The following is a 27368-nucleotide window of genomic DNA, read 5'->3' as shown; positions in this document are numbered from 1 at the left end:
TGTTGCTGCAGCAACTCAGAATGGTGTCCAAATTCAACTCCTTGCTGTTCAACATCTGCCGCATGCATGGCTTTGGGGCTTTAACACCCCCCCCCCTTTTCAGATGTCTGAATTTTCTGCAAACCTATGGAGCCACATTTGCAGAACCCTAAATAGTAGCCGGAACTGATTATGTATGGGGTCCCAATGCTTGACTGTTAGATATAGTGACTAGGAACAAGAGGATAAAATACATTGGATACAATGCTTTCTTCTGTCACCTTTTGCCTGTGGGTCTAACCAGATACTACAGAAGACTGCCTGTCCGTTGACAACTCACATCTTCCCCCAAGTCTTTCCAGTGATGCCTAATAAAAGAAATGCACACTGTGGTGTCATGCTCATCATTTTCTCATCCCTGCTTTAGCATGTTGGCTGTCTTTTGCAAGGGATGGGAATACTGACTGGGATAACATCACACATTTCTTTTACCAATTGCTACTGGTGAGTTTCGGAACAAGAGGAGACATGGTGGCGATGAGGGCCATTAATAGCAAATGTTAAACATTTACTGCTTTTCTGTGAAGGAAAAAGTACAAAGATTGCATGCAGGTGCCAAGTATGTAGAAAACTCTTCTTCAAGTTCAGGGCCTCTCATGATGTCTTGGCAGACAGTATCTTGACCCTCCCTTCCCTTTAGAAGTTTTCTTATTCGCATGGATGCCTCTTCTGCTCTCATCGCTGCTCCCATGACTTCCACCCATGTGAGCTCATGCTATGTTGTAATGGCAAGAAGCCAGTAAAAGAATGTCTAAAGGGGGCCTTGGGCTAGACTTGCTTCCTTTGGAGTGAACTTGTTGCAGTCGTCAGGATTTTCTCATCCAAGTAAATGTGCATAAGCTTGAATAATAATAATAACAACAACATTCAATTTATATACCACCCTTCAGGACAACTTAACGCCCTCTCACAGCAGTTTACAAACTATGCTATTATTATCCCCACAACAAAACACCCAGGGTGGGGGGGCTGAGAAAGCTCCTAGAAGCTGTGACTGATGCAAAGTCACCCAGCTGGCTTCAAGCAGAGGAGTGGGGAATCAAACCCGGTTCTCCAGATTAGAGTCCCTTTGCTCTTAACCACTACACCAAACTGGCTCTCAATTGAGCCATTTAAAGTTCTTCTAGAAGCTGCAAAAACTTGGCTCCACAATTAAAAACCTTGCATTGAATCCTGTGATTCTCTTCAGTTAATGAGAAGCCTTGGTGTGGTGAAGGAAGTTATGGTACCTTGGAGTTGTAGGATTCAACCCACTGTGTTGCTCATGCTGCTTCACTCTGTGGCATTGAATGTTGGCATGAATTTCAGTCAACAGTTCTCTGTGGCAGGGACAATTTTTATTTTGCTTATTGCATCTGTTTAATTCAATGTTTGTCGTCTCCTCCATACAGGTTTTCCTATTCTTGTTTTCCCTTACTGTTGTCAGCAAGAAATGCATTATATGAACAAGTCCTCCACTTGAGGGAGTTCAGTGTTATTGTTGATTACAGAACCCAGTCTGAGAATGGGAAAATAGCGGTTCTTGTTTCATTCATTTCGGAATAACAGCAGAATGTTAAAAGATACTTGACTTTCCCCCCTTTTTAGATGCCTAAAGGTTCTGATAATAGTTGGGCCCAGAAACTGTACAATACTCATTTGAATAAAACCGTACTCTTTGAGAAGCCCCGGCTATCAAACAAAGCTTTCATCATCCAACACTTTGCCGACAAGGTAAGGGTTTCTGTTTTCTGCCCAACAAAAAAGTATGTTGATCGTTACCCTGAACACTTCTTTCCGTCAGACTAGTTTGTCATTCTCTTGTTGAATGCATTTAGCTGCATTTTTTAAAAAACCTTTATGGAATTTTAGCTGCAGTTCACATTGGAGAATTCTAATTTGAAGTTGAGTCAATCAGTATTCCCTTGAGGGAACACCAATTTAAGAGACTTTAGATAGCGATTTGTAAACCATACAGAGGAGAGTTGCCAGTTTCCTTACATACAAAAGATATTCACATAGATTGAATAGTTGTAGCCTATTTTCACATAGGAAATGCAGTTGTCATAGGGTCATGCTAGATGTGATGCTGACGGTTCTGTGATCAGCCTTCCCAAGTGGCTTACCCAGTCTAAACAGTAGCTGAATTAGGCCCACAGTGTGGTGGGAGGAGGGCTGTATACATTCTGCCATATTGTATTCCTGGACTGAAATAGCCTCATACAGCTGATGTTTGCCCCATTGGGAGCTGTTTTTGGTCAAGAAGAAAGTACAGGAGAGGAAGGGCTTATAGCCCCCCTCCTTCTTATTGTTGTCCCAGTTTGAACAGAGGCCTTATGTGGCTGCTGTTTAGAAAAGGAAAACTGCTTGGGAGCTCCGATTATGGTACTCCTGCCTTTACATGTAGTCTGAATCTAGAGTATCTCTGCCATTTGGAACTGTAGCCTGTCCTGAATGCGTTTTTGTATTTAAATCTCAGCAGGGTCAGTGATCGTAATAGGAGATTTCCTAGATGTTACGGGAGATACTTTTGTTCTGATATAATATTCTTGTGGTTCCATATATATACATATATAATTTTTTGTCTTATAAAAATAGATATTTGTGTTTCCAGGTAGAGTATCAGTGTGAAGGGTTTTTGGAAAAAAACAAGGACACCGTCTATGAAGAACAGATCAAAGTTTTGAAATCAAGTAAGGTTAGTATAGAGATTTTTCCCCTTGATAGTAAAGAATAGTTGCTTAGTCACATGTAATATTAATTTATCTACAAAGGACCCACAAAAAATTGAGCAGTGGTTGCAAGCAATGGCAAAGTACTCTGCTACTCACAATCAGACCTCTTCTTCCAGAATTTTCTCAGGGGCTTGTATCAGCTAATTTCCCTATTTCCTGGTGTTCCTCCTGGGGCCTCCACCCTCCTCAGGAAAAAATTGATTAATTTACAAAGGGAACATTTTCTTTGTTCCTGGGACTGGGAGATCCCAGAGTCTATTGAAACACTTTCCTTAGTCTAGTTTTCCTGCTTTTGTGACTGGCAGGCTACTTTAACTTTAGATATGCTGTATCTTAGAGTTCCAGTGTGAAATTGAGGTTAATGAGTTGGGCTAGGACTGGGAAGGTCTGGGTTCAGATTCCTGCTGAGCCATGAAGCTCTCTTGAGTGACCTTTGGCCAATCCCTCTTTCTTGGCCAAACGTGCCTTACAAGGTGGTTGGGAGGATAAAATGGAGGAGAGGAGAATAATGTAAATGTACTCCATCCTGACTTCCTTGCAAGAAGGGTGAGATCCCCCCACCTTAAATCCACCAATTTAATACTGGACTTGTGTATTGCAGTTTTTTTCATATTGAGACCTTGTCTAATTACCATCTCCTCTAAACAGCATAAACTCCAGGTTTCTGTCCCCCTTCCCCCCGATTACATTTGGTGTTTAGGGTTGCTATTAAATCTGGGCCTGGCTTTAGATACCCAAGTTGCAGTCATGGCAGAAATAGGGTTGCCATGTGCCCACCCATGGTGGAGAAACTCTCAGTGATTTATGTCTCTGTCCACTGATTGACAGCTGATCGATGGGAGGAGGCAAGCTGGTGAAATGGGTATGAACACATTGTGTCTTCACTTCAGCTAATGATATCACTTCCTGTGCGACATGGAAGCAACGGCATTGCACCAGCTCCGATTCTCTAAAACATGGCCCAAAGTGCTATTTTGGGTTGAGTTTTAGCGAGTCAGCCCTGGCACAATGCCATTGTTTCCAGGTGGCACCGGAAGGAACAACTTCATGTGGCGTCTCAGAGTGCATGCACGAAACAGTAAGTTACTGGCATCACCCCAACATCTGCCAATTGCTGAGGGGACCTGTCAACCCTAGTAACTAACTTTCACTGATTTTGGTTGGCATGCTAGCTGCAGCAACCTTTCCATAGTTATCCATACCTCCATAACATCAGGTTGGATACCTATAACAATTCATACCTTGGGATGCCTTTGAAGAGCAGTTTGGAATTTCATCAGGTATACAGCTGACAGGTTCTTATCTGGGACCTGCCATATATCATGAGCAGTAAAGGGTCTCCAGTGGCTTTCCCTTAGCTTCCGGGAGGGAACAATTCAAAGTGCTGGTTTTAATCGGTGAAGCCCTAAACAGACTGGGGCCGGGGCGTCTGAAGAACTGCCTTCTACTCCGTGAACATGCTTGTTCTTTACTCTGCCTTCCCTCCCTCAGAGTTAAGTAGGGGACGAGCAAGCATGGGGTGAGGCTCAAACTGTGAAATATCCTCAAAAATATTTATTTGGCACACCCTGTTTTTTTTAAAGCACCAACTCAAAACTTTTATTTTCCGGAGTGTTCAGGGGATCCTCTTTTTCCTTATTGCTGTTGTGCTGCTGCTGTTGCTATTTCTTTTAATTAGATTCTGTGTTTCAATTGATGTTTAAAGTGAATGTTTTATGAATTAAATTGATTTCATTTACATGTGGGTTTTATTGTTAATTGTGTTGTAAAACAACCATGAAGGCTTGGGTAGCAGAAGGGGGGACACAAATGGCTTATTTTTTTGTTTAATTTCTTCTTTATTTTTTAAGATTACATAAATAGACGGCTGTATGCGTTAGCTTTCTGACTTCTTATTTATCTACCTTGTTTTTCATCATCCACCTCCTTCTTCAGAAGGTAATCTTGAAACCATTGTTTAAAATTCTGATCACCAATGGTGTGTCCACACCAGCCGTGCTCATGTGATTCTGCTACTAAAGAAACTGGTGTCATCTAGACAGCATTCCATTATTGGCCATCCTTCGTTACTCTTACACATTCAATGTAGCTGTTTTGTGGACATTTTAAAATCTTTGTTGGGACTGATCTGGACAAACAAAACATTTTGTCCTTGTTCCCAGATATTGTGCAATTCTGTCATTCTATTTTGTATCATTCTGGTATTTAAAAAATGACAGATTTGCACTCATTCATCTAGATAATTTGTTAATTTCTTCTACAAGAAACCAAAGCCAGCGACTTCCCAATTCTATTTCAAGGCCCATTCCCCACTTTTTTGGCATTTTGCTTATAATTTTTGGGGAAATGTACAGTTGCATGAGTACGTTTTTTGCAAATTTATCATTCTTTTTAGTTTTTTTTTTTAAATCAAGTGTGCAATTCTGGCAGGAGAATGTACATGTGGAACTAGAAATATTTGAAGTGAGGGATAAGACAGAAATGCAGCGACATGTGACAAAAGGTCTGGTCTGGACACATTCTTAGGTGCCTTCTTGTATACAGTGAATGCTTCAATAGGCCTCCTTGACTGTGATGCCTTACTGCAACTGAGCACAAGGTTGCTGGCATTTACAAGTGCCACAGCAGTAAGAAATTTTCCACCTGAGCATGTGAAAATGGTGATGCAGGCAAGGCAAAAACCTGCTTCCCTGAATGACATTATGGAAACACACATCGCCCTTTTCTACAAATTTCAGCCCTGCCTGCCAGAGCATGCCCCACATAGATCTTGCTTTCCTTTCTTACCCTTGTCATTTATTAGCAAAAGATCCAAAGAGGTGGTCCATTTAGATTGTTAGCAACCCTTCTGCGACACCAAGCTTGACCTGGTATGTGAATTGCTTTGTTTCTTTGACTTGTTTTTCCTCTTGGTTGGCATGTTTCACTTCTATGAGACCCTTTTTAGGCATTTGAATGCAGTTGTGTTCCACCTGAATCAACTTTTGGATGCTTCTTGACAGAATGTCATTGCATGGTGGCTCCATTATTTCCCATGGTCTGCAATGGGGGTGGGATCCCATTACCCAGAAAGGGGGAAGTTTCCAGTTTAGGAATAAGCATGACTGAAGTGACTGATGGTTTTAGCAACTTCAGTATATTCCCCAATGAAATCATTCTGTGGGCTGTGTGATGCTTCATTTTCTGCCGCATGCTACCTTGAATTTCTCTTTGGCTTGCTGTGGCTATAATGTTCTTAATTGTGCTGAGGAGACTCCGTATATAACATCCATACCACTAATTTAAGCTCAGGTAAATGTTTGATCTCTATGAAGAAGGTTTTTTCTAAGTTTATTCAAGGAAAATGCCCCAAAAGCCCATTGCTGTTGGACTCCCAATTTACTCTCTCTTACACAAGGAGATTATAAAACCATATTAACATATAAAATACTTTAATATAAAAAATTAATATAGAGAGATCAACATCTAATATTTTTTAAAACATTTTGTTCATAAAAGTTAAAATTGAAATCTGTCCTGGAGATAACCTTTGGTGTAAAAATGCTCAGAGCTGCTGAAATGTATTTAACAACAGCTTCTGTGACCTTTTTATTGTTACCTGAAAGAATGTTTAAAGGATTGTAATCTGCAAAATAGTAAGGCCAGATTTCATGAACAGGAATGGGCAGGGAAGCTCTGGGTTTAGCACACAACTTGCAAGAAAAAAAGAAGCGGGAGATTGACCCCAGCGTCTGGGCTGCCCATATGGACTGTATCTGTTCCTGAGGGATCCTGGCAAACCTCTCAGGAAGGTCCGCCAAAGGGATCACATTAAAATGAACCAATGGAAAAAGCCTTTGATAATTAGGAACCCTAAGACAGAATAGTTTCAGTTGATTAGCCATGTTGGTCTGCAGCAAGATTCGAGTCCCGTGGCATCTTAAAGACCCTGAAAAATCATATTGGTCTTTAAGTTGCCCCGGGACTTGAATCTGGTGGTTTTAACATAGAATAAATAATTGCTACAGGTAAATGAAGAAGGTATGTTTGTTTACATTGATTTGTTGTTGCAAAGCAAAATTAGGGGCTAAATTCCTACTATTGCTTTTGAGATTAATCGATGGAGCATGGTAAAACCTAGAATGTGATCTTGTTTGAGATTATCTCCTTTTTGCCTCTTCCCTTTGGAGAAACCTCCCTCTTTCTAATTCAGAGATGATGTTTTTATTCCCTGTGTCTGAACCAGCTTAAGATGCTGTCTGAGCTGTTTCAGGAAGTGAAGGACATCAGCCCCACTTCGGCAACGCCCTCTGGCCGCACACCATTGTCTCGAACAGCAGTTAAACCAGCCAAGTCTAAGACAGCCCAAACAAGCAAAGAACATAAGAAAACAGTGGGCCATCAGGTTGGTGAAATTAGTTGCTGCCATCAGCTACCCTTTTAACCCTGTGTGGCTGCAGAGCATGTAGCTCTATGATCAGCGATATGATACAAGGCAGGAAGAGATGCTGTAATAGTTCATGGAACAGTTGATGTCATTTGTCAAACAGAGATACTTTGTTGACTCGCAGTCAGCTAGCCCAGACAGACAGTAGCGCCGTGCTGTAAAGCATCCCATTGAGAATGGGATGCTTGACTTCCTGGAATATTGAAATAAATCCTGAGCAAATCTGTTCAATCAATACAAAAGATACAGGCCATAGGCAGTACTGCATTATTTAGTGCTGAGGCTTACATTTGCCTGGAATGTATTTTCGCATTGCTGAGCCGAGAAGCTCTGCAACCTACAGAATGAGACAGCTCAGAAAGCTGCCATTTTCCTTTTTTCAATGTTCTTTTTATTCTCTTTGCTGCAGTTCCGAAATTCACTGCATCTCCTGATGGAAACTCTTAATGCCACAACTCCACATTATGTGCGGTGTATTAAGCCAAATGACTTCAAATTTCCATTCATGTAAGTTGGTTTGCACATGACATAAAGTGCAATGCTTGCCTCCCAGAAGTACAGTGAGGGGGAAAATATGTACACGCTACTGCTTGTTTTGGACAGGACATGGAAGGTTTCATGGGCGTTAATGTTTAGCTTGCAGCTCAAGACAGTTTATGATTTTGTTTCTGCAAGTTCGTTCTGTGCTGGAACTTAAGAATGATTTCTGTTCATGCCTGCTTGTGAGTCAGCCATATTTAGGAAGAAAATCTGGGAATTGCTTGCAAGCTGGCAAAGGTATACATCTTTTCTGTGTTTCAGAATTTCATAACACATGGTCTGTAGGAGCATTTTGGCAGTGCAGACAATGGCTGTAATTTTGGAATGGCAAGACAAACAGTGGAAAGTCATGTTCCTTTCCCCATTTGTTGCTTTTGCTGACAACTGTTGTCCATCTTTCTAAGATAGTGAGTTTGTAGTGACCCGCTCAATGGTCTCTATCAAAGCCCTAAACAGTTATATGGCATCCAGGACTTGCCTGGCATCTGTTTCCCACCCTGTAAAAAGTCTGCCAAGAAAACGTGATGCGACGTCCCCCCATGGGTCAATAATGACTTGGTGCTTGCACAGGGGACTACCTTTACCTTTATCTACTATTATTGGTGGAGGTCTCTGTTTATTTCTCAGCTAGCCTGTGCTGGAGGCAGTTCATCTCTGACAATCTGTAGAGCTGCTTGGTCTGCAATCCTGCCTCAGGCTCTTGTTTTGCATCATTTTTTGCTGTCTGGGCAGCTCTTCTTATAACCCCATAGGGGTACTCATGGGCATATGGCCAGTCTTTGATTGTCTGTTGTAGAAAACGCTTGCAGAACCGTACCAGAGTTTCCAATCTAGAAGACATGTTTTTAGTAATATTTTCACATGTAGGTTTGACGAAAAACGGACCGTACAGCAGCTTAGAGCTTGTGGTGTGCTGGAAACCATCCGAATTAGTGCTGCAGGTTTCCCCTCAAGGTAAGCCTGTGGGAGTCAAGATGTTTGGAAGAATACAGAGAGAGCTTTCTTTTTGTGGTTCGGCTAATGTCATTTTGCTTCTTGAAACTAGGTGGACGTATCAAGAATTCTTCAGTCGTTATCGTGTCCTGATGAAACAAAAAGATGTCCTTGGGGACAGGAAGCAGACGTGTAAAAACGTCTTGGAGAAGCTGATTCTGGTAGTAGCATTATGGTGCTTAATATCTGTACAGTGTGCTAGACTTTCCAAGCTACTTGGACCTAGAGACTTTCCTCTTCATTTTAATAATCTGGCAATGTTTTATACTGACAGATTGGCATGGGGGGAAAGGCATCTGTGGAAAAGAGAAAAGAGGATGGCATCTAAAAGAGTGCCTGGGCTTTTATTCTCTTCAAAATTATTCCATTTTACCTTTCGATTTAAAGCCACGCTCATGACAGTTTCCAGCTACATAAACACAGAAATCAGATTAACAAAATTTGTTGACAACCTACTGTTTTTGCAATTTTTACTTGGTTTTTAAGTCAGAAAGGTTTAAATATTTAATGCTGCTAGAAACTTAAAAGGCCACCTTTCCTTTAGAAAAGTATGTCTCCCAGGCCCTCTTCAGATATTAGCCCTCAGGCTTTTTAACTGATGTGCTCTTGTGTAGTTGGGGCCTGTGTGTAAATGATGCAGCCATTTGGGAGAAAAGGTTCCCATGCAGTTGGGGCTACCTCTCAACATTAGGACAAATACGGCCTCTTTACCCTTTTGTTATTGGTATAGTTGATGCCTGGCCTCTCCTGGGAATAATTCAAGACCATTTACATCTGTCCATAAAAAACTAAAATACTGGAAACTATCAAGAGCATATGAATATAAACCAATAAAAACATTCTACAAAAGAATACATTAACACCTAATAACATGGTACAGCTTTCTTTAAAAAAATGCCAATAATTTGTAGTATGAATTGCATTAAGCAGTGTAAGTAACACTATCTTGGATTGCTTGACATTTTATTTTTAAAAAGCCATGTGTTTCAATATAATGCTTACTAGTCCATATATTTTATTTCTTAACATTCTGTATTTCCTTGAATACTTCAATTTCCTTTACCTATATAATTGAATATAGAATATGATAGTATATAAAAATTCCTCCTATATTTAATCCCCAGAATTTGCAGCTGTGGGGCATTCTTGCCTCTTGGCTATTTCTGATGTCACTGATTTTTTTTTTTTAAGCTGACGCCCTTTTCAGTCTGTAACTGACTGTACATTTCCTCTTTGCAAATAGGACCAGGATAAGTACCAGTTTGGGAAAACGAAAATATTTTTCCGTGCTGGCCAAGTAGCTTATTTGGAAAAAATCAGGTCTGATAAATTGAGAGCCGCTTGTGTCCGCATCCAGAAGACCATCAGGGGGTGGCTGATGAGGAAGAAATACCTCCGCATGAGGAAGGCGGCCATCACCATTCAGAGATACGTCAGAGGGTACCAGGCACGATGGTAAGCTGCACATCTGGGGGAACTCGCTTTTATCTCACTGTAGATTGCTTAAAATAGAGTACTTGTAAGTATCTTCAGTTTTCTCCCACAGTGCTCAGTATAAATACAGATCAAGCCTGTACTGCTCGACTCCCTAAGTTTACTGCACCCAACCTCAAGGTGGAGCCTGGAGTTACAACTGAACTCCTGAGTGCAGAGATAATTTTCCCTGAAGGAAATGGCAGCTTGCCCTGCCTTCCCCAGGCATCCCCCCTCCCCAAATCTGCAGGAATTTCCAAGACGGAGTTAGCAACCCTACTCAGAATAATCTGTTTTTGCTGCCTGCCCCTGGGATTGTAAAAAGATGGTTGTTAAATGCCTGGCGTAGACCACAGTACATGCCCAGAAAGCTGCGTTCAGTTTGAAGGGTTTTAAAGTTAGCTAAGAACAGAATACAGATCCTGTAGTTTTGGTGTCTTGTTTGTTTAGGTTTCCAAAAGAGAATTAGGATGTGGAGGGAAGTTTCCCTAGCTGCTAGTTCAGTAATTGGCCAGTGAAAATAAGCAACAGGCCTGGTAGGACATGGCTGGCACTGTCTGGGTCCTGCTAGCTTTTAAAGGTTAGCGTCAGAGTTGAAGTTGTTTTAGGAGAGGAAGAAATCGGCCGACAAAGATCTCTGATTTAAAGGTAAAGTTTGGACTTCTACTAAAGACAGTAAAGATGAGGCAATTGAAAGTGTTCGAAAGGATCTGGTCACATCCGCATTGAAGAAATGGGCCAATCCACATTTTAAGGATCAATTTCAGGCTTTCCTCTATTCTCCTCTAACAATCTTTGTCGGTTGTATTGTCACCTTAGAGTATAATAGGTAAGGAATACTGAGCCTAATCCTTCCATGTTTACACAGAGTAAGCCCCATTTAGTCAATGAAGTTACTCCCAAGTAAGCAGGCATTAGTATAGAAAAATTAATAAAATATAATTTTAAAAAGTATAGAATTTCCAAATATTTGTCACGCTATTGGGCTGAACCAGAACTCTAAGATGTAATGAGGGTTTTGGGTTCTTGCTCCATTATTCTCTTACAAATGTCCATAGGCAACTTTTCAGAGAAAGTAATCTTATGATACTCCCAGAAGCTACGTAGAGCCTGTATGTAAAGTAATAATTTTTCACGTTTTTTTTCTTGGTCAGCCTTGCCACCTTTCTTCGAAGAACCAGAGCAGCCATCATTATTCAGAAATTTCAGCGGATGTACACTATTCGCGAGCGATATCGTCTTACACGAGCAGCCAGTGTGGTTCTCCAGTCGTATTTACGAGGATACATTGCCAGGAAACAATACCGAAAGGTAAGAGTACCTGTTTTTTTTTTTTTAACTCCTTATTTCAAATTCTCTCTTTTTCAAACCAGGGTATGTGCTAGTGCTTATATTCAGAGTGCTATAGAAAGTGTAAGAGTTCTGTTAGTTCTACAGACCTATCTCTTGATGCACGTAAATTGTATCCGTATGCATGCCAATTTCCCTGCCAGGATGTGGATTTCATAAACATTAGAAGCCAACTATCCCATGGCTCTCAGCTATTAAATGCGTCAATGAAAATCTTCCATCTTTTCTGTAATCTTCCATTTATCAGTCTCAATCCATTAGTGACTCAAGGAGGTACCTACTTGGAGGAGATTCAAAATGTTCACTATCACACCTGCTTGAGTTGAAAAGAAGTGGAATTGGGTGTCGTCATATTTATGACACTGTGTCTCAAACCTCCAGATAACCTTTTCGAGTAGCTTCATGGAAATGTGAAAAAGTACAGGACCCTGGTAGCCCAATACAAAGCATTTATATAATGAAATAACTAGGTGTAAATTGCATTTGTTCTTGAGACGAGAAACTCTTTCAGATTTAGCTTGCATCTCATACTTCAACAGCAGGTTTTAGTTACTTGAATGTTACCGAGAAGGAGCAGTCTGCAATTTGAGGGAACATTTTATCACTTTTTGTTTGTAGCGGTGGGTTAATTCCCAAAAGCTGAAATGGAAATCAACTTGATATTTACAAGCTTTCTCAAAGAACTGTTGGGAGAAAAAAAATATTTTTTTCTGAGAGATCTTTCCCGGCTCATAATGTCAGTGTATGTACCTTGTCACATCAAAAGGTTCTCCTTTACGGAATGTACCTCTGCATGTGGTCAGCCTAAATTCTGACCACATATTGTAGGATCTAAATTTTGCCTTCTGAGCTTGAGGAAGTGCTACTCAATTCATAATGAGCTAAAATAATTAATATGCTGAACTAGAAAACTACCATCTCCAGTAACATTTCCGCTTTTTTGAGGATTGGAACTGTAGCTTCGCCATCCAACATAATTAATAAAAAGCAAAACATTTTGCTATTGTGGGTCCCTAAGAATCCACTTTACCAGAGCTCTTTTGCTGGTGTGTCATATCAAGACAGCTGACAAACTAAATTTCCCACCTTCTAAAAGGTGGCTGCAAGCCAGGGTTCTAGCAGAGAAATATTACAGGTTGGACCTTAGAATTAGAGCCGAGATCTTGATTGTATTCTTGTTAGTATAAAAATGCTGCTTTCCTTCAGAGTTTCATGCATCAGAAGTAAGAAGGCTGCAAGATCCTCAGCACCCTTCAGTAACCTGATTCCCAGAAGTTGTGCAATTTTCAGATTTGATAGCAAAGTCCAAATGCAACTAAAGGTGTTTCTGATAAGAAGGCTTCTTATTGCACAAGGGTGGTTTTTAAAATATATATATTTACTTGGTAAATCTAAGAACTTTTTGACTGCCGAGTCTGTATTATCCACTTCAGTTCTTTTTGACTTTTTCCATACTTACCTTCTCTACATTAATGACTGAACCAAATGAGGTTTCTTTAATTGTGGTTGGAAGATTTGATTGGAGCTCATAGAGGCATGGATATTTTCATAAACTGGGGTAAAATAAACTAGAATACTAGGAGAAGAAATCCCTCCACAGCTTGTATTGTGCCCTGTTTTCTGGCTCTGTGCTAGTCAATAGCTATTTTGCCTTGAACTGTATAATCTTGAACTACGTGTTCATGAAAACCTGTGCTTGATGGTGTCTGTGATCTGTGTTTATGCCCTTAATGATATTTTAAATTGGTTACGCTTAAATACTAAACTTCATCCTAATATATAATGACGACACCATCTCAGCCACCCTTGGGCAATCAAGTGAAAGATGATTCAGCCAGTCATTGTATGACACTGAAATAGAGTCATGTGTCTGTTCAACTCAGGTTTGTTTTGAAGAAAAAAAAACCTGAGTCTGTTAGCTTGTTTCACTTTCTTCCTGATCGCTGTGTTCACCAGAAGACCTAGTCGTCTGGAGATAATCAGTGCAATTCTCATATAGCAGCAGCAACAACTCTGGGCAATGTTAAATGCTGAAATTTCAGTGTGATAGTGTGAAGTTGCAATAAGTCTTCACTTGGGAATACGCCCCACTGAATACAATGGGACTTACTTCGAAGTAGATATGCATAGGATAAAGCCATATGAGGAGTCGACATGGGCACAAAACAGGAAAAACCCAAAATGAGAGGTTCATATTTCATCATGTTTCATGAATCACGAGCCACGAATTTTCACGAAATTGACCCATTTCACGAAACAATTCGTTAGTTTTGTGATTCGTCAAAACCAGGGGCATTTCAACGGTCCCCTTCACCCAGAGAGATGCCAAACTCACAGGGAGACTTCAGCAGGTTCTCCTCCTGAAAGCAGCAAGAGTGTGAGCCCTCAAAAGAGCAGAGAAAGAATTGAGAAGACACAAAGACAAGCAAATTAAAAAAGGGGAGGCCTAGGCCCCAGAGCCAGGCTAAGGTCTGAGACTAGGGTGGAGTGGAGAGGAGGAAAAAAGACACCCTCCCCCAAAAACCATGATGGTTTCACTGAACTCTCAATGTTTTGATAACATGATTCACAGAGGGATCAAAAGGACATACAAAGCATGAGAAGTAATGCTCTCTGCAACTGTTCTGCTCTCTGCAAATGTAATCCTACATGCTTGTGGTGGTTCTTGAGTTGTGTATCAACTATCTGATCTCCTTTGTTGCATTGGTTGGGTTCCTGTCATTAGGGATAGTTTTAAAGGCATGTCCTTTTGCACAGGGGAAGGGATTGCAATAGGTGACAGTTGCTATTAAAAAACTGGTATGGGTAGTAGCCACATGACTATAATAAGGTTTCTGAGAGGACTGAGTCACCTGCTTTACATGCCCTGCGTGTGATGCAATTGTGATGTTCATCAGTTTCATAGGAAGCTCCGCCAGTTCCAGGTGTTGTCTTGAGTTGTAAACAATTTGATGTATCTAGTAAAAGTTTTGACAATTTAACATCCTTTGGGTTCACTTGGATTATTTGACTACAGATGTGGATCTGCTGTACTTACTGAATCAAGGTATTTCTATGGGACTTCTAAAAAAACACAAAAATGTTTTAAACTATATATCATAGCCTAAGTTACTAACCTGAAATATAATTCAATTAACTATAGTTTTAAAAGATAGACTATGAAGTGGTAAATTAATCTAGTGCCGTAAAGGAAGAAAAATGATTAGTAACAGCACATGCGCTGGGAATTTTTAACTTTATATAGGTTAGGTACTAATAGTTGCTTTACTGAGAATATAAAGTACATTGTCGTATCTTTTGTGCAGTCCCACTTGGGAACTGCGCTTGTGCAGTTCCCGTGTCTGCATGCACAGAAGAACACTTGATGAACAACGGTTACTGGTAGGTGCAGCCCTGTTATTTGTACTGCCATATTTGACGTCAGAGCATTTTGCTGTGCTGTTATAAGGCGAAGATGGTATGGCTTCGCCATGCCAATTACAATTTAATAGGATGGATCACGTTGGTTTTACGATCAGCTGGATTTTTTGGTGGCATTATTTTTTTATTTAGAAGATTTACCCCACCTTTCTGCCCTCATAAGGACCACCAAGGCAGCTAACACATTAAATTCATATATGATAAGAACATCTTAAAAACCATTAAAACCAAACAAAAACACATCAGAAAAACACTTAAACCCACAGGTAAAATGCACATTTTAAAAAGCATTTAAAACATAAGGCAGGAAAGAGGAATCACTGAGGGGACCCCGGACAAAGCGCCTGCAGGCGGAAGGTGGCGCAGAAGGAGACATGCCAGTCTGCCTGCGGAGAGAGTTTCAGAGTTTTGGTGCCACAACTAAGATGGCCAGATGCTAAGAGAAGCACGCAGTGTAACATAGCCACAAAAATTTAATCTTGACTTGTTTAAGAAATTAAAGTTCTTTGAAGGTATGTGATATAAATCATACTTTAATAAACTGCTAACAGTATAAGGACTTAAAACAAGAATTTTCAGGCTTGTCTTTTTAAACATCAGCCAAAAAAAAATAGCCTGAGCTTCAGCAACTCTTAACTGTACATTATCCACAAAGAGAGATTTCTGTATTATAACAGGAGCGGGCTCTGTTGCTTCGCTGTGGGTCATGCGTGCCGTGGCTGAGAGGGGCAATGGTTAAAAGAACCAAAGCAGACGCTTTCATTTGTGCAGGAGCCACTGGAAAGTTTTGTGGAACCCTTCAGTGGTATCTGCACAAGCCTAATCTGTGTAGAATTCAAGACATCTGAATGCTGGGCTGTCAGCGTTATTTGGATCTAAAATTCCACTGTGTGTTTAAAACATACGGAGTTGGATTCCATGAAAAAGATTTGCGTGCAGAAAGGATTTTTCACTAAACTTCCCACCACGATGGCCCTTCAGCTTCCATCTCATGCTACTTCTGGGGGTCCCTTATCTCCCAGGATCAGCATGGAGGGGCATTTCAGGCAGCAGGGGGAAGGGGAGGCAGGAAGTCAGGCTTCCGTTAGTGGAACTTAGATGGGATCCAACCCATAATATATATGAATTGGACTCGTAGGTTGTTGGAGCGTATTCAGCTGTGCATATATTAGCCAGACAATACCTTTCTTCCCTCATTCCCTAGTCTTAATTTTCTTCAGTTTTCCAATTAACTGACTCACAGCACATTTCTAACAATGCTTTCCTGGGAGCAATCTCCATTGACTAAAATAGGACTTCTGCATGGACCAGTTTAGGATTGTTCTCTTATTCAGTCTTTGTCACAACTCTTCTAACCTGGTTAATTGCCTTCCATAGGAAACTTTAAAAAAAATACCATTAAATTCAGGATAAAACTCTAGTAATTTGTGTATTGTTTGTTTGCTTGTTTTGAAAATGCAGATGCTTCGGGAGCACAAGGCTACTGTTATTCAGAAGCATGTGCGTGGCTGGCTGGCGCGCTTGCACTACCATAGGGCTATGGAGGCGATTGTCTACCTGCAGTGCTGTTACCGGCGCATGATGGCAAAACGAGAGCTGAAGAAGCTGAAGATAGAGGCACGCTCTGTGGAACACTACAAAAAACTCAACTTTGGCATGGAGAACAAAATCATGCAACTCCAGCGTAAAATTGATGAGCAGGTATGAGAACATCCCATTGCTGTAGGGTGAATGGCCAGAAATCTGTGGGATGCTCTAAAACAAATTCTTGCGTGCCCAACATTTCTACAGATAGAGTAGAACCTGTTGAAGACCTGTGTGTGTGTCATGATCACATCCAATTATCTGCATTTAGTTAGTTCTCTATTTTCTTTACAAAAACATTTTCCATTCAGGAATTGTAGTACATCTGAGCGATGCTAACTTCTCTGACATATTAATAATATCCATTAGATTGGGTCCCACCAGCTTTCTTCTAGTTAAAAGGGAGGAGGTGGTCCCATTTGACAACCCAAAAAAGTCTTTGCAGGAGACCTGCGTGGACAGAATCCATGTGGGATGAGAGCTGCAGTAAGGAGGCTGAATTGGTTGAAACTGAACAAAAATGCTGGCTGGATCCATCCCAGTATCTTTTTAAAAAAGAGAATATGTTTTATTATGCATCTTCATGGTCACAAAATACATGACTGCCCCTAAGGAGCTTGCAGTCTCAACAAAGGAAGGTTAAGGGGAGGTGTGGATAAGGAAAAAGGAAAGTTAGTATCTTTAATATAGATAGCAGAGTGGATAAAAACCAGCAATTTCAACCTACAACTCCTACATGAGCACAAACCATTTACATGCTAAAGAAGTTTTACAAATAGTGATCTGCATTATTTTGGGATTTATTCAGACCAAAGACTCCAAATCTTTACTTGAGAAGCTGAGTAGTCTAGAGCTGGCATACAGTTCTGAGACAGAGAAGCTGAAGAGTGATGTTGGGAGACTTAAAATGAGTGAGGAAGAGGCCAAGAACGCCACCAACCGGGCCCTGAGCCTTCAGGAGGAGATCAGCAGGCTGCAGAAGGAACTGCACCAAACTCAGTCTGAGAAGAAGACGATCCAAGAAAAGGCAAATATATATAAAATGGAAACAGACCAGGTGAGCATGTCTTGCCACACATCAGAGAAGGCGTATTTCCATCAGTCCTTGCTGACTATGGTCAGACAACAGATTTTTAAAAAATTGTTAAATGCTTCTATAGTTTATAGAATGATTTATAGAAATTCTTGGTCACCTATAAACAAAGCAAGCACACCTTTTTTCAGAGCAGTTGTTTTTATTCACTTGGAATTTAAAAAGATACATTTGATGGCCTAATTGATTAAAACTCATATGATCATTAACTCCCAAGTTCGTATAAAATGTTCTTCTTCTGCTTTGATTTCCAGATATTGGAGTCAACTCTGTAGAGTTCTCATGTCAGGCTGACCCTGTCGCCACCAGTAATTCACAAGCATATAAATGCATAATTTTTACCTTACTCAAAAACTTTCTAGCTGTAGATAGGTAGACGGTTAAAAAGGGGAAGAACAGGTAAAAAGTGAAGGAAAAACTGTTTTCTAGGAATTGCATATAATGATAATACTACATATTTAATAATCTATTTAAGCACTCGAAGTTCTTTATGGCCATTTTTACAGTAACTATTGCAACACCTGGTGTTATTATTTCCATCTTACAGTGAGAGGCTTATATAAGGCTGTCCAGTGGGAATGGAGGTAGATGTTAACAAGGAACATTCAGCTAGTGAGAAAAGCAGCTGCATTCATGCCAGTCCATGTCCTAGGGGGAGGAAGATGCAGGGCTCTTGTGGCGGCGGCTAACAGTTGCATCTATCCAGCCCTTCCTCCAGGGAGCTCAGGCTGTATATACAGTTATTTTCTTTGTATTCTCATCCTCACAGCAATTCTGTAGGATAGGCTCTGCTGAGAGTGAACTGACTGATCCAACATCATTTAGCAAGCTTCATAGCAGCATGAGGGTTGGAATCAGTATGACACTCTAACCACTGTGATGTACTGCTTGTCTCATGGTCTGTCTTTGTACTTCTCTGCGCGCTATGACTATTTAACACAGTCCTGCACAGTTCTGTTGAAATCACAGCACCACCAATTGCAAAGTTATTGAATGTTTTAGACTGTGTACAGTATAGACTGAAGAGCTGGTGAGGCAGAGACAGCTGTTTTGGAGACAGCATAGAAATTTTGGAAATAAATAATGAACAAGTAATGGTGTGGAATGCAGAAGTGACACCAAAATACCTTTACTGATCATCATTGACTGAAGTTGCGTAGTGGGGAATTGTATTACCAGAGCAACTCATTCATCAAAGCAAATCTTGTGCAACTTTTAGCTTTTAGCCTTTTCTAATGCCTTTTTCATAGTTGGTGCTGGAACTGAAAGAGCAAAACACACTGCTTAAAAAAGAAAAGAATGAGCTGAACCAGCGTGTCCAGGACCAAGCCAAAGAGATGACAGGTAAGCCTTGTTCAAGGTTTGGGTTTGACTTGGCTGGATCCCCCCCCCCCGCTCTCCCCCCTGCCCCCCCAAAGCAAACTCTGTCCCTAGCAGTAAGACCAGTTTGTGAGACCGGCATAAGGATTGTTACTTGACCTCAAAATGGCCCAGTGACCCCTAGGAACTCTTCCTTTTCCCTGGATAGCATAAACAGTATTTGCCTCTTACTAGGAAAAGAGGTATCCATCAGGTTGTCAGGGTTGTTACTATTTTTGCATAAATGTCATCCTGCCCACTGATTCTCTTGCTAGTTAGCAAGGCATACATGGTCTCACAACATACATCTGAGTATATTTAATTTATCACATCCTTGTTCTTCAAGGATGCTGCAAAAACTCTTTATATAATTCCCTCCCCCGCACAAACACACTCATTCAGCAGAGTGATGTTCCGGTGAGCAGGTAGTTCCATACGTCATAAAATCAGTCCGGAGGCATTCAAGACTTATACTGAGAAGACAGCTGGCTTTGGGACATTTTTGTAACATTTGGAAATCTCACACAAACTTTCCCCTGCATGCAACCCATAGTTTTATCTGGGTTCCAAAGGAAGGAATGGTTCACAACAACTTAAAATTCTGTATTGCCACAAACAAAGGCATGCTTCAGATGTAATTACAAACCATTCTTATTTTGTTGTTGTTGTTGCATGAACTGGATTGGTGGAGGGGGGAGTACTTGGGCTTGCAGACTGCTTCCCCTTGGGCGCAGCAATCGAAAGACTTCTGCTTTCACAGTAAACCGTTTTTTACTCCTACGTCTGAGCACAAACTGTGATTTGCAACCTTGTCTGGAAACCAGGATTTGGAATCTTGGTTTGCACACACCATACTTTTGGCTTGGGTGCAACAGCAAGCTATGGTTTACTGTGAAAGTGAAAGTCTTTAACTACGTCAGTACAAGTGAGGAAATGATGGAGAGAAGAGAGCCTGTGAACCTGAGCGTGCCCTGATCTCAGTTCCCATGCTCCACTGTTATGTTTGAACTAAGCCAAAGTTGGGTGATCAGGATTCTTACAAACTAAACATACATCTGTAGAGAGCTATGCCTGCAAAGTTATAACAAATTATTTGTTCATGTTTTTATTCCTCACCCCTTTGGCTTCTACACAGTCGCTTCCTGCACAAAAATAGTTGCTGTGGGGGAGTGATGCAGGGAGCATGTGTGTTGGGGGAGGAGATTAGTTCAGTAGCCGCTTCTCTGCAGTGACGCTGGCCTTTCAGTCTCTCTAGATACCACAGTTGAACTGTGCAAACCAAATAGATGTCAGTCACCGATCGCCTGTTTTTTTCTGCTTAACCCAGATGCCATGGAGAAAAGGCTTATTGAAGAGACAAAACAGCTGGAGCTGGATCTGAACGATGAGAGGCTGCGGTATCAGAATCTGCTCAATGAGTTCAGCCGGTTAGAGGAGCGATATGATGATCTGAAGGATGAGATGAAGCTGATGGTGGTGAGTGGCTTTAAGGACCTGCAGAAGGTTAGATGGGAAGAAACCCTGGAAAATGCTACAGTCTTTGGGGCAGAGAAACAGTCGATGAGAGTAAAGGCTTTTAATACTCCGGACCACCCACAGCTTCTCCCTTGCATGCACACTCCCTAGCTGTCTCAGCCCTCTGGCTGAGGTGTCAGGGAATTCTTGACTTTTCAGTTCTGTTCACCTGCTCGTTTCTTATCCTATGGATATATATATTTCCCCCTGTATAAAATTCTCTTGCTCAAAACATTTGTCTGTCTCTGTACGAACTCTAAGCCTTTCCCAAAATACTTCTCTGTTAAACCTTCAGATGACAGAAGATCAAAACCAGCCTTGACTTCACAAGGCACTAAATATGTTAAGTATCAAGAATGTGGAAACACAGTAGTGACAATGGCAATTTCTCTCTCCTCCCCAGAACATTTCTAAACCTGGGCACAAGAGGACAGATTCCACACATAGTAGCAATGAATCGGAATACACTTATAGTTCTGAAATCACAGAGGCTGAAGAGTTTCCCATGAGAACGGAGGTAAGCTTGGAGGGGCTCTGTTGCCATGAATACTTTCTGTTCGGGCATTCAGCAAGCATAGGCCCATCCCTGTAAATGTGAACAGCACGACAACTGCTTGAAGTGGCCAAAATTCACTGTGCCCTCCTTAGAAAGCAAAGCAGACACTCTTGTGTGAGATTGCCTGTTTATATTTCACAATAAAATATGCGATTGTATAGGATGTCTGACAAATAACTGGTAGCTAGGGCTTATAGATACACTACTGTTTCAATTGTGCATTCATGTATAGATAGCTGTTAGTTCCCTGCGTCTTTTTGGCACATGCACAATTTTTTTGCTAACCCAAATTAGAAGATGGGGTGGAAAGATTTGGCTAGGAATTGCATGGTAACCATTTCAAACTGTGGCATGTGTCAGCTACAGTTGCCACCACACAGTGAGCCCAACACCACAGTGCTCCCTGGATTGCTAAGGGGTGTGTGATGAGTGTGATTTACCAACCTACAGGGGTTAACCACTCCATCTACAGCTGCCATACAGAAAATGTGGCTCCTGTGTGGCTCCCACTTACCTGTTTCCATCATGTGGGGAAAATCCTACCCTATCCTACTTCTCCACTGAGCCATGCTTGCCTGTCTATTAAAATATTTATATGTAACTTTTCCTTTTGGCTCAAGGCTGAAGCTTTCCTCCTCCAAATTAAGTGGCTCTTCCACTTGAGAAAGAGTCACTTAACTGGAGGAAAGCTCCTTGGAGTATGGTTAGATCCACCCCAGTCTTTCAAAAGCAAAGTTGAGACCATTCAATTTAGTTGTTCTATCAATTAAATATGTAAACTGGCATATAGAACAATGTGAACAAATATAATAGAAAATTCTCTAAGGGCAGTGTTTTTTCAAACTTCCTATCTTCAGGGAGTTCTTTCCTCAGTAGTTTGCCTGCTATGAAGTCCATGCAAGTTATGGAGGCCTTGGGGGAAGTGTATGGCTTCTAGAATGATGACTCAGCTATGTTACTACCCCTGGAAATGAATCTTGGATATGAATAATTCAAACTCTGCATGCAGCTCCTGTTGAGATGCTGATTATTTTAAATAGAGAACCAAATGGAAAATCTTAGTGTTTGAATTAGCTGTAAAAATGTTTCAGGATGATACCTCTCATATCTATGCCTTTTAAAGAAATGAAGGTGAATACTAGCTAAATACTTGCTGCATATTTCCTCTCCTCCCTCTGACACTTATTCTTGAAAGACCCAAAGAGAGATGAGGCCCCAAGAACTTCCAAGGACAAGGCTTCACTTTATGTAGCTGGCTGCCTTTTGCTTCCTGTGTTCTGAGACAAGCAGACTTTTATCTTGATGCATGGGATGCTCTCCTTCCTGACTTCCTTTCCTTCTAAACCTGAGAGACATATGGTTCAAAAGCTTGCAAAATTCCACACTGTTAATTGGTTCAGGATTCAGTGCTGGGTTTTTTTTGTGTCTGCTTACTCTATTCTTGAATACTTCAAAGTTCTCTGTGATGTGTCAGGTATGGCCAAGACTGTCAGCACTTTCAGAACACAGCAGCTATGATTACTCTCTGCCCACTCTCAAAAGCAACTGGCCGATTTAGCTATCTCCCCCCCCCCCCCGCCCCATTCTTTCATGGTACTTTACTATTAAAAGTGGTGACAATGACTCTCAGAGCAGCCCAATAAGAAACAGGGTTGCATTCAGTCCCCCCTTTCAGGAGCTCAAGAGAAGAATAGTTTCACAACCCCTGCGCTGTATCCCATTGGACTGCAGCTAAGGGCTCTCACAGTGGAAGCCCTTGGCTAGAAATGTAAGCAGTTGCCACAGCCTAGAGCCCTGAACTGCAGATGGAAAAGAGGGGAGAAGAACTGCAAGGCTTGTGTTCTCTGCCTTGTTGTGCACCTGGGCGTAGAGCTTCCCAGCTGAGGTGTATATATGTGTGTGATCCTCTTATCAGCTTCAGTCTTCTCCAACCACTGTTCCTCCTAATATGGTGGGGTGCAAGTTGGGGATGTGTAGCAGAGGCAACATATACAACTCAGCAGTAGGCAGGAGAAGTTAGTCAAACTCTTGGTCAACTTTTGCAAGAAATAATCCCTTGAACTCACGTTTATAGGAAGTGTAGCCTTCCTTCAGCACAATTAATGATTGTAATATTCAGCAAAGGATGGTACATTGTATTGAAAACAGATTTAAGGACTTCAGTATATGTGGGTACAGACAAGCTTGATATTACATCATTCTGTGTTATGCATACAGTGTAGTTTGTGTATTGAGTGGGCCATGCACATCAGCACATTGCTAGGGAGCGCTACATTAGCTGTGAAATGTCGATTATAGCAGGACTCCTTTGAGTCACGGACGGTATGCCATGTGTGCAGACACAATCAAGTAACAGAAAAGAAAAGGCAGAAATCTTACTTTTGGAGCTACAGAAATACCTCTCGCTTATTTTCACATTCTACCATCTTAACAGCGCCATCCAAAGCAGAGTTATACCCTTTGAAGTCCATTGAAGTCAGTGGTCACAGAAGGGTGTAACTCTGCTTAGGATTACATGGCTGGTCAACTAACCACAGGGACAAAATATTAAAAAATGATGTGCCTCTAAAGATCTCATCACTCTTTTGTTATATAACTTTCATTCTAACGGCATCCTTGTTTCTTTCTCCTCTCCCCTTTCAAACAAATAAAGAAAGAAAGGTACGCTCGATCATAGACTTTAAACCTTCTAGTTAGTTCCTAGTTCTCTGTCTTTGAAGCTTTAGGCTAGATGCCTTTTTATATTATTAGATTTATTGACTAAAAATTACCTTTTACACTTGTGATTTTAAAAATAACCTTTTGGAAAGTCTGAATGCCAATAGGAAACTCCCTTAATAAAGTAACGCTGATGTATCCCTTGTCATTCCTCTCTCTGCACCCCGTCACCCCAGTTCTTGCTTAGGGCCAGTCTACACATTAAGGGGCTCGGTGGGTGTCAGGCTTAGGCTCACTTCTGCTTGAGTCTGCTTGACATTGCATCCCATGAGATCATCTTCACGGCACTGCTGTCATGTGAACGCTCATTTAACTGTTTCATATTGCACGTCTAGTTTCTACGCCTGCACGACCCCTCTGTGGTGACTCTTGGCTCTGGGAATAGAGACCATGTTGGGTGGAACAAGTATTGCACCACCCGTTGCAGCATTGTTGCGGAGGGCTGTTTCCCATGTTCCCCCTACGATGACAGACAAATGTGTAGGCTGGCCCCTCTTCTTTTGTGCCATTTAGAAGCGTGCTGATCTCCCCATGGTTCCTTTTGAAACAGGGACCAAGTGAAAAGAAGGCACCCCTGGACATGTCTCTATTCCTCAAGCTACAAAAACGAGTTACCGAGCTGGAGCAGGAAAAGCAATCCTTGCAGGATGAACTGGACAGGAAGGAGGAACAGGTTCTTCGGGCCAAGGCCAAGGTAAAGGTCCAACAAGTTCCACTTCATCAGAACTGGATCTCCTCAACTAGGGGTTGACATTGGAGCCCTCTTTTGTAGCAGGGCATGGATTCCTGGTTCTCAGTTTGCAAGGTAGACCTCTTCAGTGGGAGATGCAGGCAGGCAGGATCTAAGGGAAGCCCAAGTTCCTTCATGAGTGGCCCCTAGTGGTGTACTTATTGAGTCAAAGAGCAGCAGTTTGTGTTCTTAAAAATTTTGCTTTGTATAGATTGTGCGTTATGATCACAGGTTACTTTGTTTTCCAAAGATATTTTGCTCCTGTAAATAACTCTTGAGAACTGCAGCCCAGTTTCCTGTTTCTGATTTTGTTTAATTGCTTGTACTCAGAAAATATGTTTGTGAATAACAAAATACACAATATGGATCAAGTAGTACATGGATAACATGTGTTCTTCTATTTATCATTAAAAATATTACCCCTGGTTGTGTATGTAGCAAGTTGTCTAAAATATCCAGTTCTTTCATCAAGCGTTTTTGGTTTTCCATCCTGTAGTGCTAGCTAAAGAATTAAGCCTTTTCTTTTTGTTTCTTTTATCCTTCATCCTAGGAAGAAGAAAGGCCCCAGATGAGAGGAGCAGAGCTGGAATATGAATCACTTAAGGTAATTCTGGATATTGTATTTAGATTTCTTTTGGCACCTGATTTGTCAGAAGGAAGGCTTCCAAGCTACAGTTCCCAGGAGTCCTTTGGCAAATCTATAAGAAGTTATCATTCAAAGAGGGTTGCCACTCCAGCTTGGAAAATTTCTGGAGATTTAGGTAGTAGAGCTTGGGGGGGGGGGGTTGGGAAGAGGAGGGTCCTCAGTGGGATATAGTGCCATAGAGTCCCCCCTCCAATGCACCTATTTTCTCCAGGGGAATGGATCTTGGCCATCTGGGGATGAGTTGTATTTCTGGAAATCACCTGGAGTTTGGCAACCCTAAGCAACATAACGCTGATGGGTCCAAAGCATCCCACCCCTTGGTTGCTTCATTCATCCCCATCTTCCTAACTTGCTTCAAAAGGAACAAAACTTGGGGGGCAACTGTTGTTTTTTCTGCAGCGTCAAGAGCTTGAATCAGAGAACAAGAAGCTGAAGAACGAGCTGAATGAGCTGCGGAAGGCCTTGATAGAAAAGAGTGCTCCAGGTGTCACTGCACCAGGTGCCCCGGCATACAGGGTCCTCTTGGATCAGATGACCTCAGTAAGCGAGGAGCTGGAGGTCCGCAAGGAAGAGGTCCTCATCCTCAGGTCACAACTGATGAGCCAAAAAGAGGCCATTCAGCCAAAGGCAAGTTGTAGAAATGAAATGGAACTTAACCTTCTAAGGAGGGAAAAAAGACAACCCCCGCCCCCCATGTGTTCTTCTGCAAGGCCATTGGTTTGTGTGTAAAGTGCAGATGTTTTATTGCACTGTTTGCTTTAGTCTCCTGCACTGTAGGAAGATATTTTCCCAAATGCTGTTGCAGTCACATGAAGTGATCTTGCATTGTTTTCATGAACCATTCTGTTAAGTTTGGGGGTAATTCAGGTTTATTGTCAGATCGCAGCGAGCTTGGGAGATAAGAGTGGAACATGACGACATCACCCGACAACACTCAGAAATTCCCCCTCCCCGAACCAAACACAAACAATATGCTGTGCCCTGTGATGTGTTGTAATTATAGGCTTTCAGACAAGGCCCTCTGTTTCTAAGTGAAATGTAATGATGAGGACCAATTCTGGACTAGCATGGCAACAACGCTCTGTCTAAAATGCCAGTAGCATAGAGAAGTGGCTTAATTTGTTTGCAGAGATGTTAGCAAAGAACTCTCTGTGAGCCTCAGTAACATCTTATGAGTATCAAAGGGATCCAGTATATATAGTGGAAGAGAGGGTGCGTCATCCATCCTGCCGTATGGTTAATGTTCTGTGTGGTTCTGTGCATGTTAGCTTGGATGCAAGGAGAAAGAATCAGTTTGTGCAATTCTTCCTTGCCTTTTTTTAAGCAAGGGCTGTTTGAAACCATGTACATATTGATGTATATGTGTAGCGCCTTATTGCGCAATATGTACTGGGGGAGAGGGGGCCTATGCAGCCATTCCCTGCTTGCAGACCAGAGCCCCGGCCCAGAAATCCAGTTTGGGGACAAGTCTGTTAGAAACAACGCATCTTGCTATCACTGCTCGTAAATGAGCATTTTATATGATTGGAATAGCCTTTCAACTCAGTGCCAGGAGCAGTTGGGCCTCTCTTCTGGCAGGGCCAGTGCGAGCAGAAGGGATATGAAAAGCTGGTCTTTCCCCAAGCGGCCGTCTTTCCTAGCTGGGTGACCAAGTGTTCTTTGTTTTATTTTCCTGCTTGCAAATGGATCACCAGGATGATAAGGTAAACTTGTTTCCATCTGTCATAAATGAGAGTCTTATTTATATACCACTCCTCCCTGCAATGCAGACCCAAAACAGTGTGTAACATCATTCTCACAACCTCCATTTTATCTTCATAATGACAACCTGTGAAGTAGGCTAGGCTGAGGGTATGACTGATCCAAGGGCAGCCATGCTCCCTCAGTTCCCTCCCTTAGCATGGGTTATTTCTTTCTTCTTTGGTCAGCAATAGTGGTCCAGTAACTGAGGTTTGGCTCAATCTTGGGCAAACTGTGGTTGCTGCAGACTGTACTTTGTGTCGAAGCTTGACCTGGAGACCCACTTCAAACGGTGGGCTGTGGTAGCCGTAGTTGCAGATGATCTTGACCCCGTACCAGGGAGAGGAGGAGGGAATTAGACTAAATGAGGTGATAGGTGAAGCTCAGGAGTCTGAGGCATGGCCCCGACAACCAAACTATGGTTGGCCAGGATGATTTCTGAATGATAGATCCAGAGGAGTTAGCTGTGTTA

At 41.7% G+C, this 27368-nt stretch overlaps 1 protein-coding gene across 1 annotated transcript in view; it reads left to right on the top strand.

Moving 5' to 3' along the window:
* The window catches only part of MYO5A (myosin VA), a 104951-nt gene that overhangs the window by 55967 nt on the left and 21616 nt on the right, over nucleotides 1-27368 (top strand). The window contains exons 13-29 of the mRNA XM_055002517.1: nucleotides 1627-1752; nucleotides 2633-2716; nucleotides 6979-7137; nucleotides 7589-7686; nucleotides 8587-8673; nucleotides 8765-8873; nucleotides 9956-10167; nucleotides 11340-11496; nucleotides 16417-16656; nucleotides 17348-17596; nucleotides 18883-18976; nucleotides 20319-20467; nucleotides 20910-21023; nucleotides 24331-24474; nucleotides 25061-25114; nucleotides 25556-25783; nucleotides 26851-26859. Coding sequence (XP_054858492.1) covers nucleotides 1627-1752; nucleotides 2633-2716; nucleotides 6979-7137; nucleotides 7589-7686; nucleotides 8587-8673; nucleotides 8765-8873; nucleotides 9956-10167; nucleotides 11340-11496; nucleotides 16417-16656; nucleotides 17348-17596; nucleotides 18883-18976; nucleotides 20319-20467; nucleotides 20910-21023; nucleotides 24331-24474; nucleotides 25061-25114; nucleotides 25556-25783; nucleotides 26851-26859 — 2313 coding nt within the window. The remainder of the gene's footprint in view (nucleotides 1-1626; nucleotides 1753-2632; nucleotides 2717-6978; nucleotides 7138-7588; nucleotides 7687-8586; nucleotides 8674-8764; nucleotides 8874-9955; nucleotides 10168-11339; nucleotides 11497-16416; nucleotides 16657-17347; nucleotides 17597-18882; nucleotides 18977-20318; nucleotides 20468-20909; nucleotides 21024-24330; nucleotides 24475-25060; nucleotides 25115-25555; nucleotides 25784-26850; nucleotides 26860-27368) is intronic.

The sequence above is a fragment of the Eublepharis macularius genome, chromosome 18 (assembly GCF_028583425.1).
Source record: "Eublepharis macularius isolate TG4126 chromosome 18, MPM_Emac_v1.0, whole genome shotgun sequence".
Taxonomy (NCBI): Eukaryota; Metazoa; Chordata; class Lepidosauria; order Squamata; family Eublepharidae; genus Eublepharis; species Eublepharis macularius.
The sequence above is the reverse complement of the archived record's forward strand: the minus strand, read 5'-3'. Positions and strand labels throughout refer to the sequence as shown.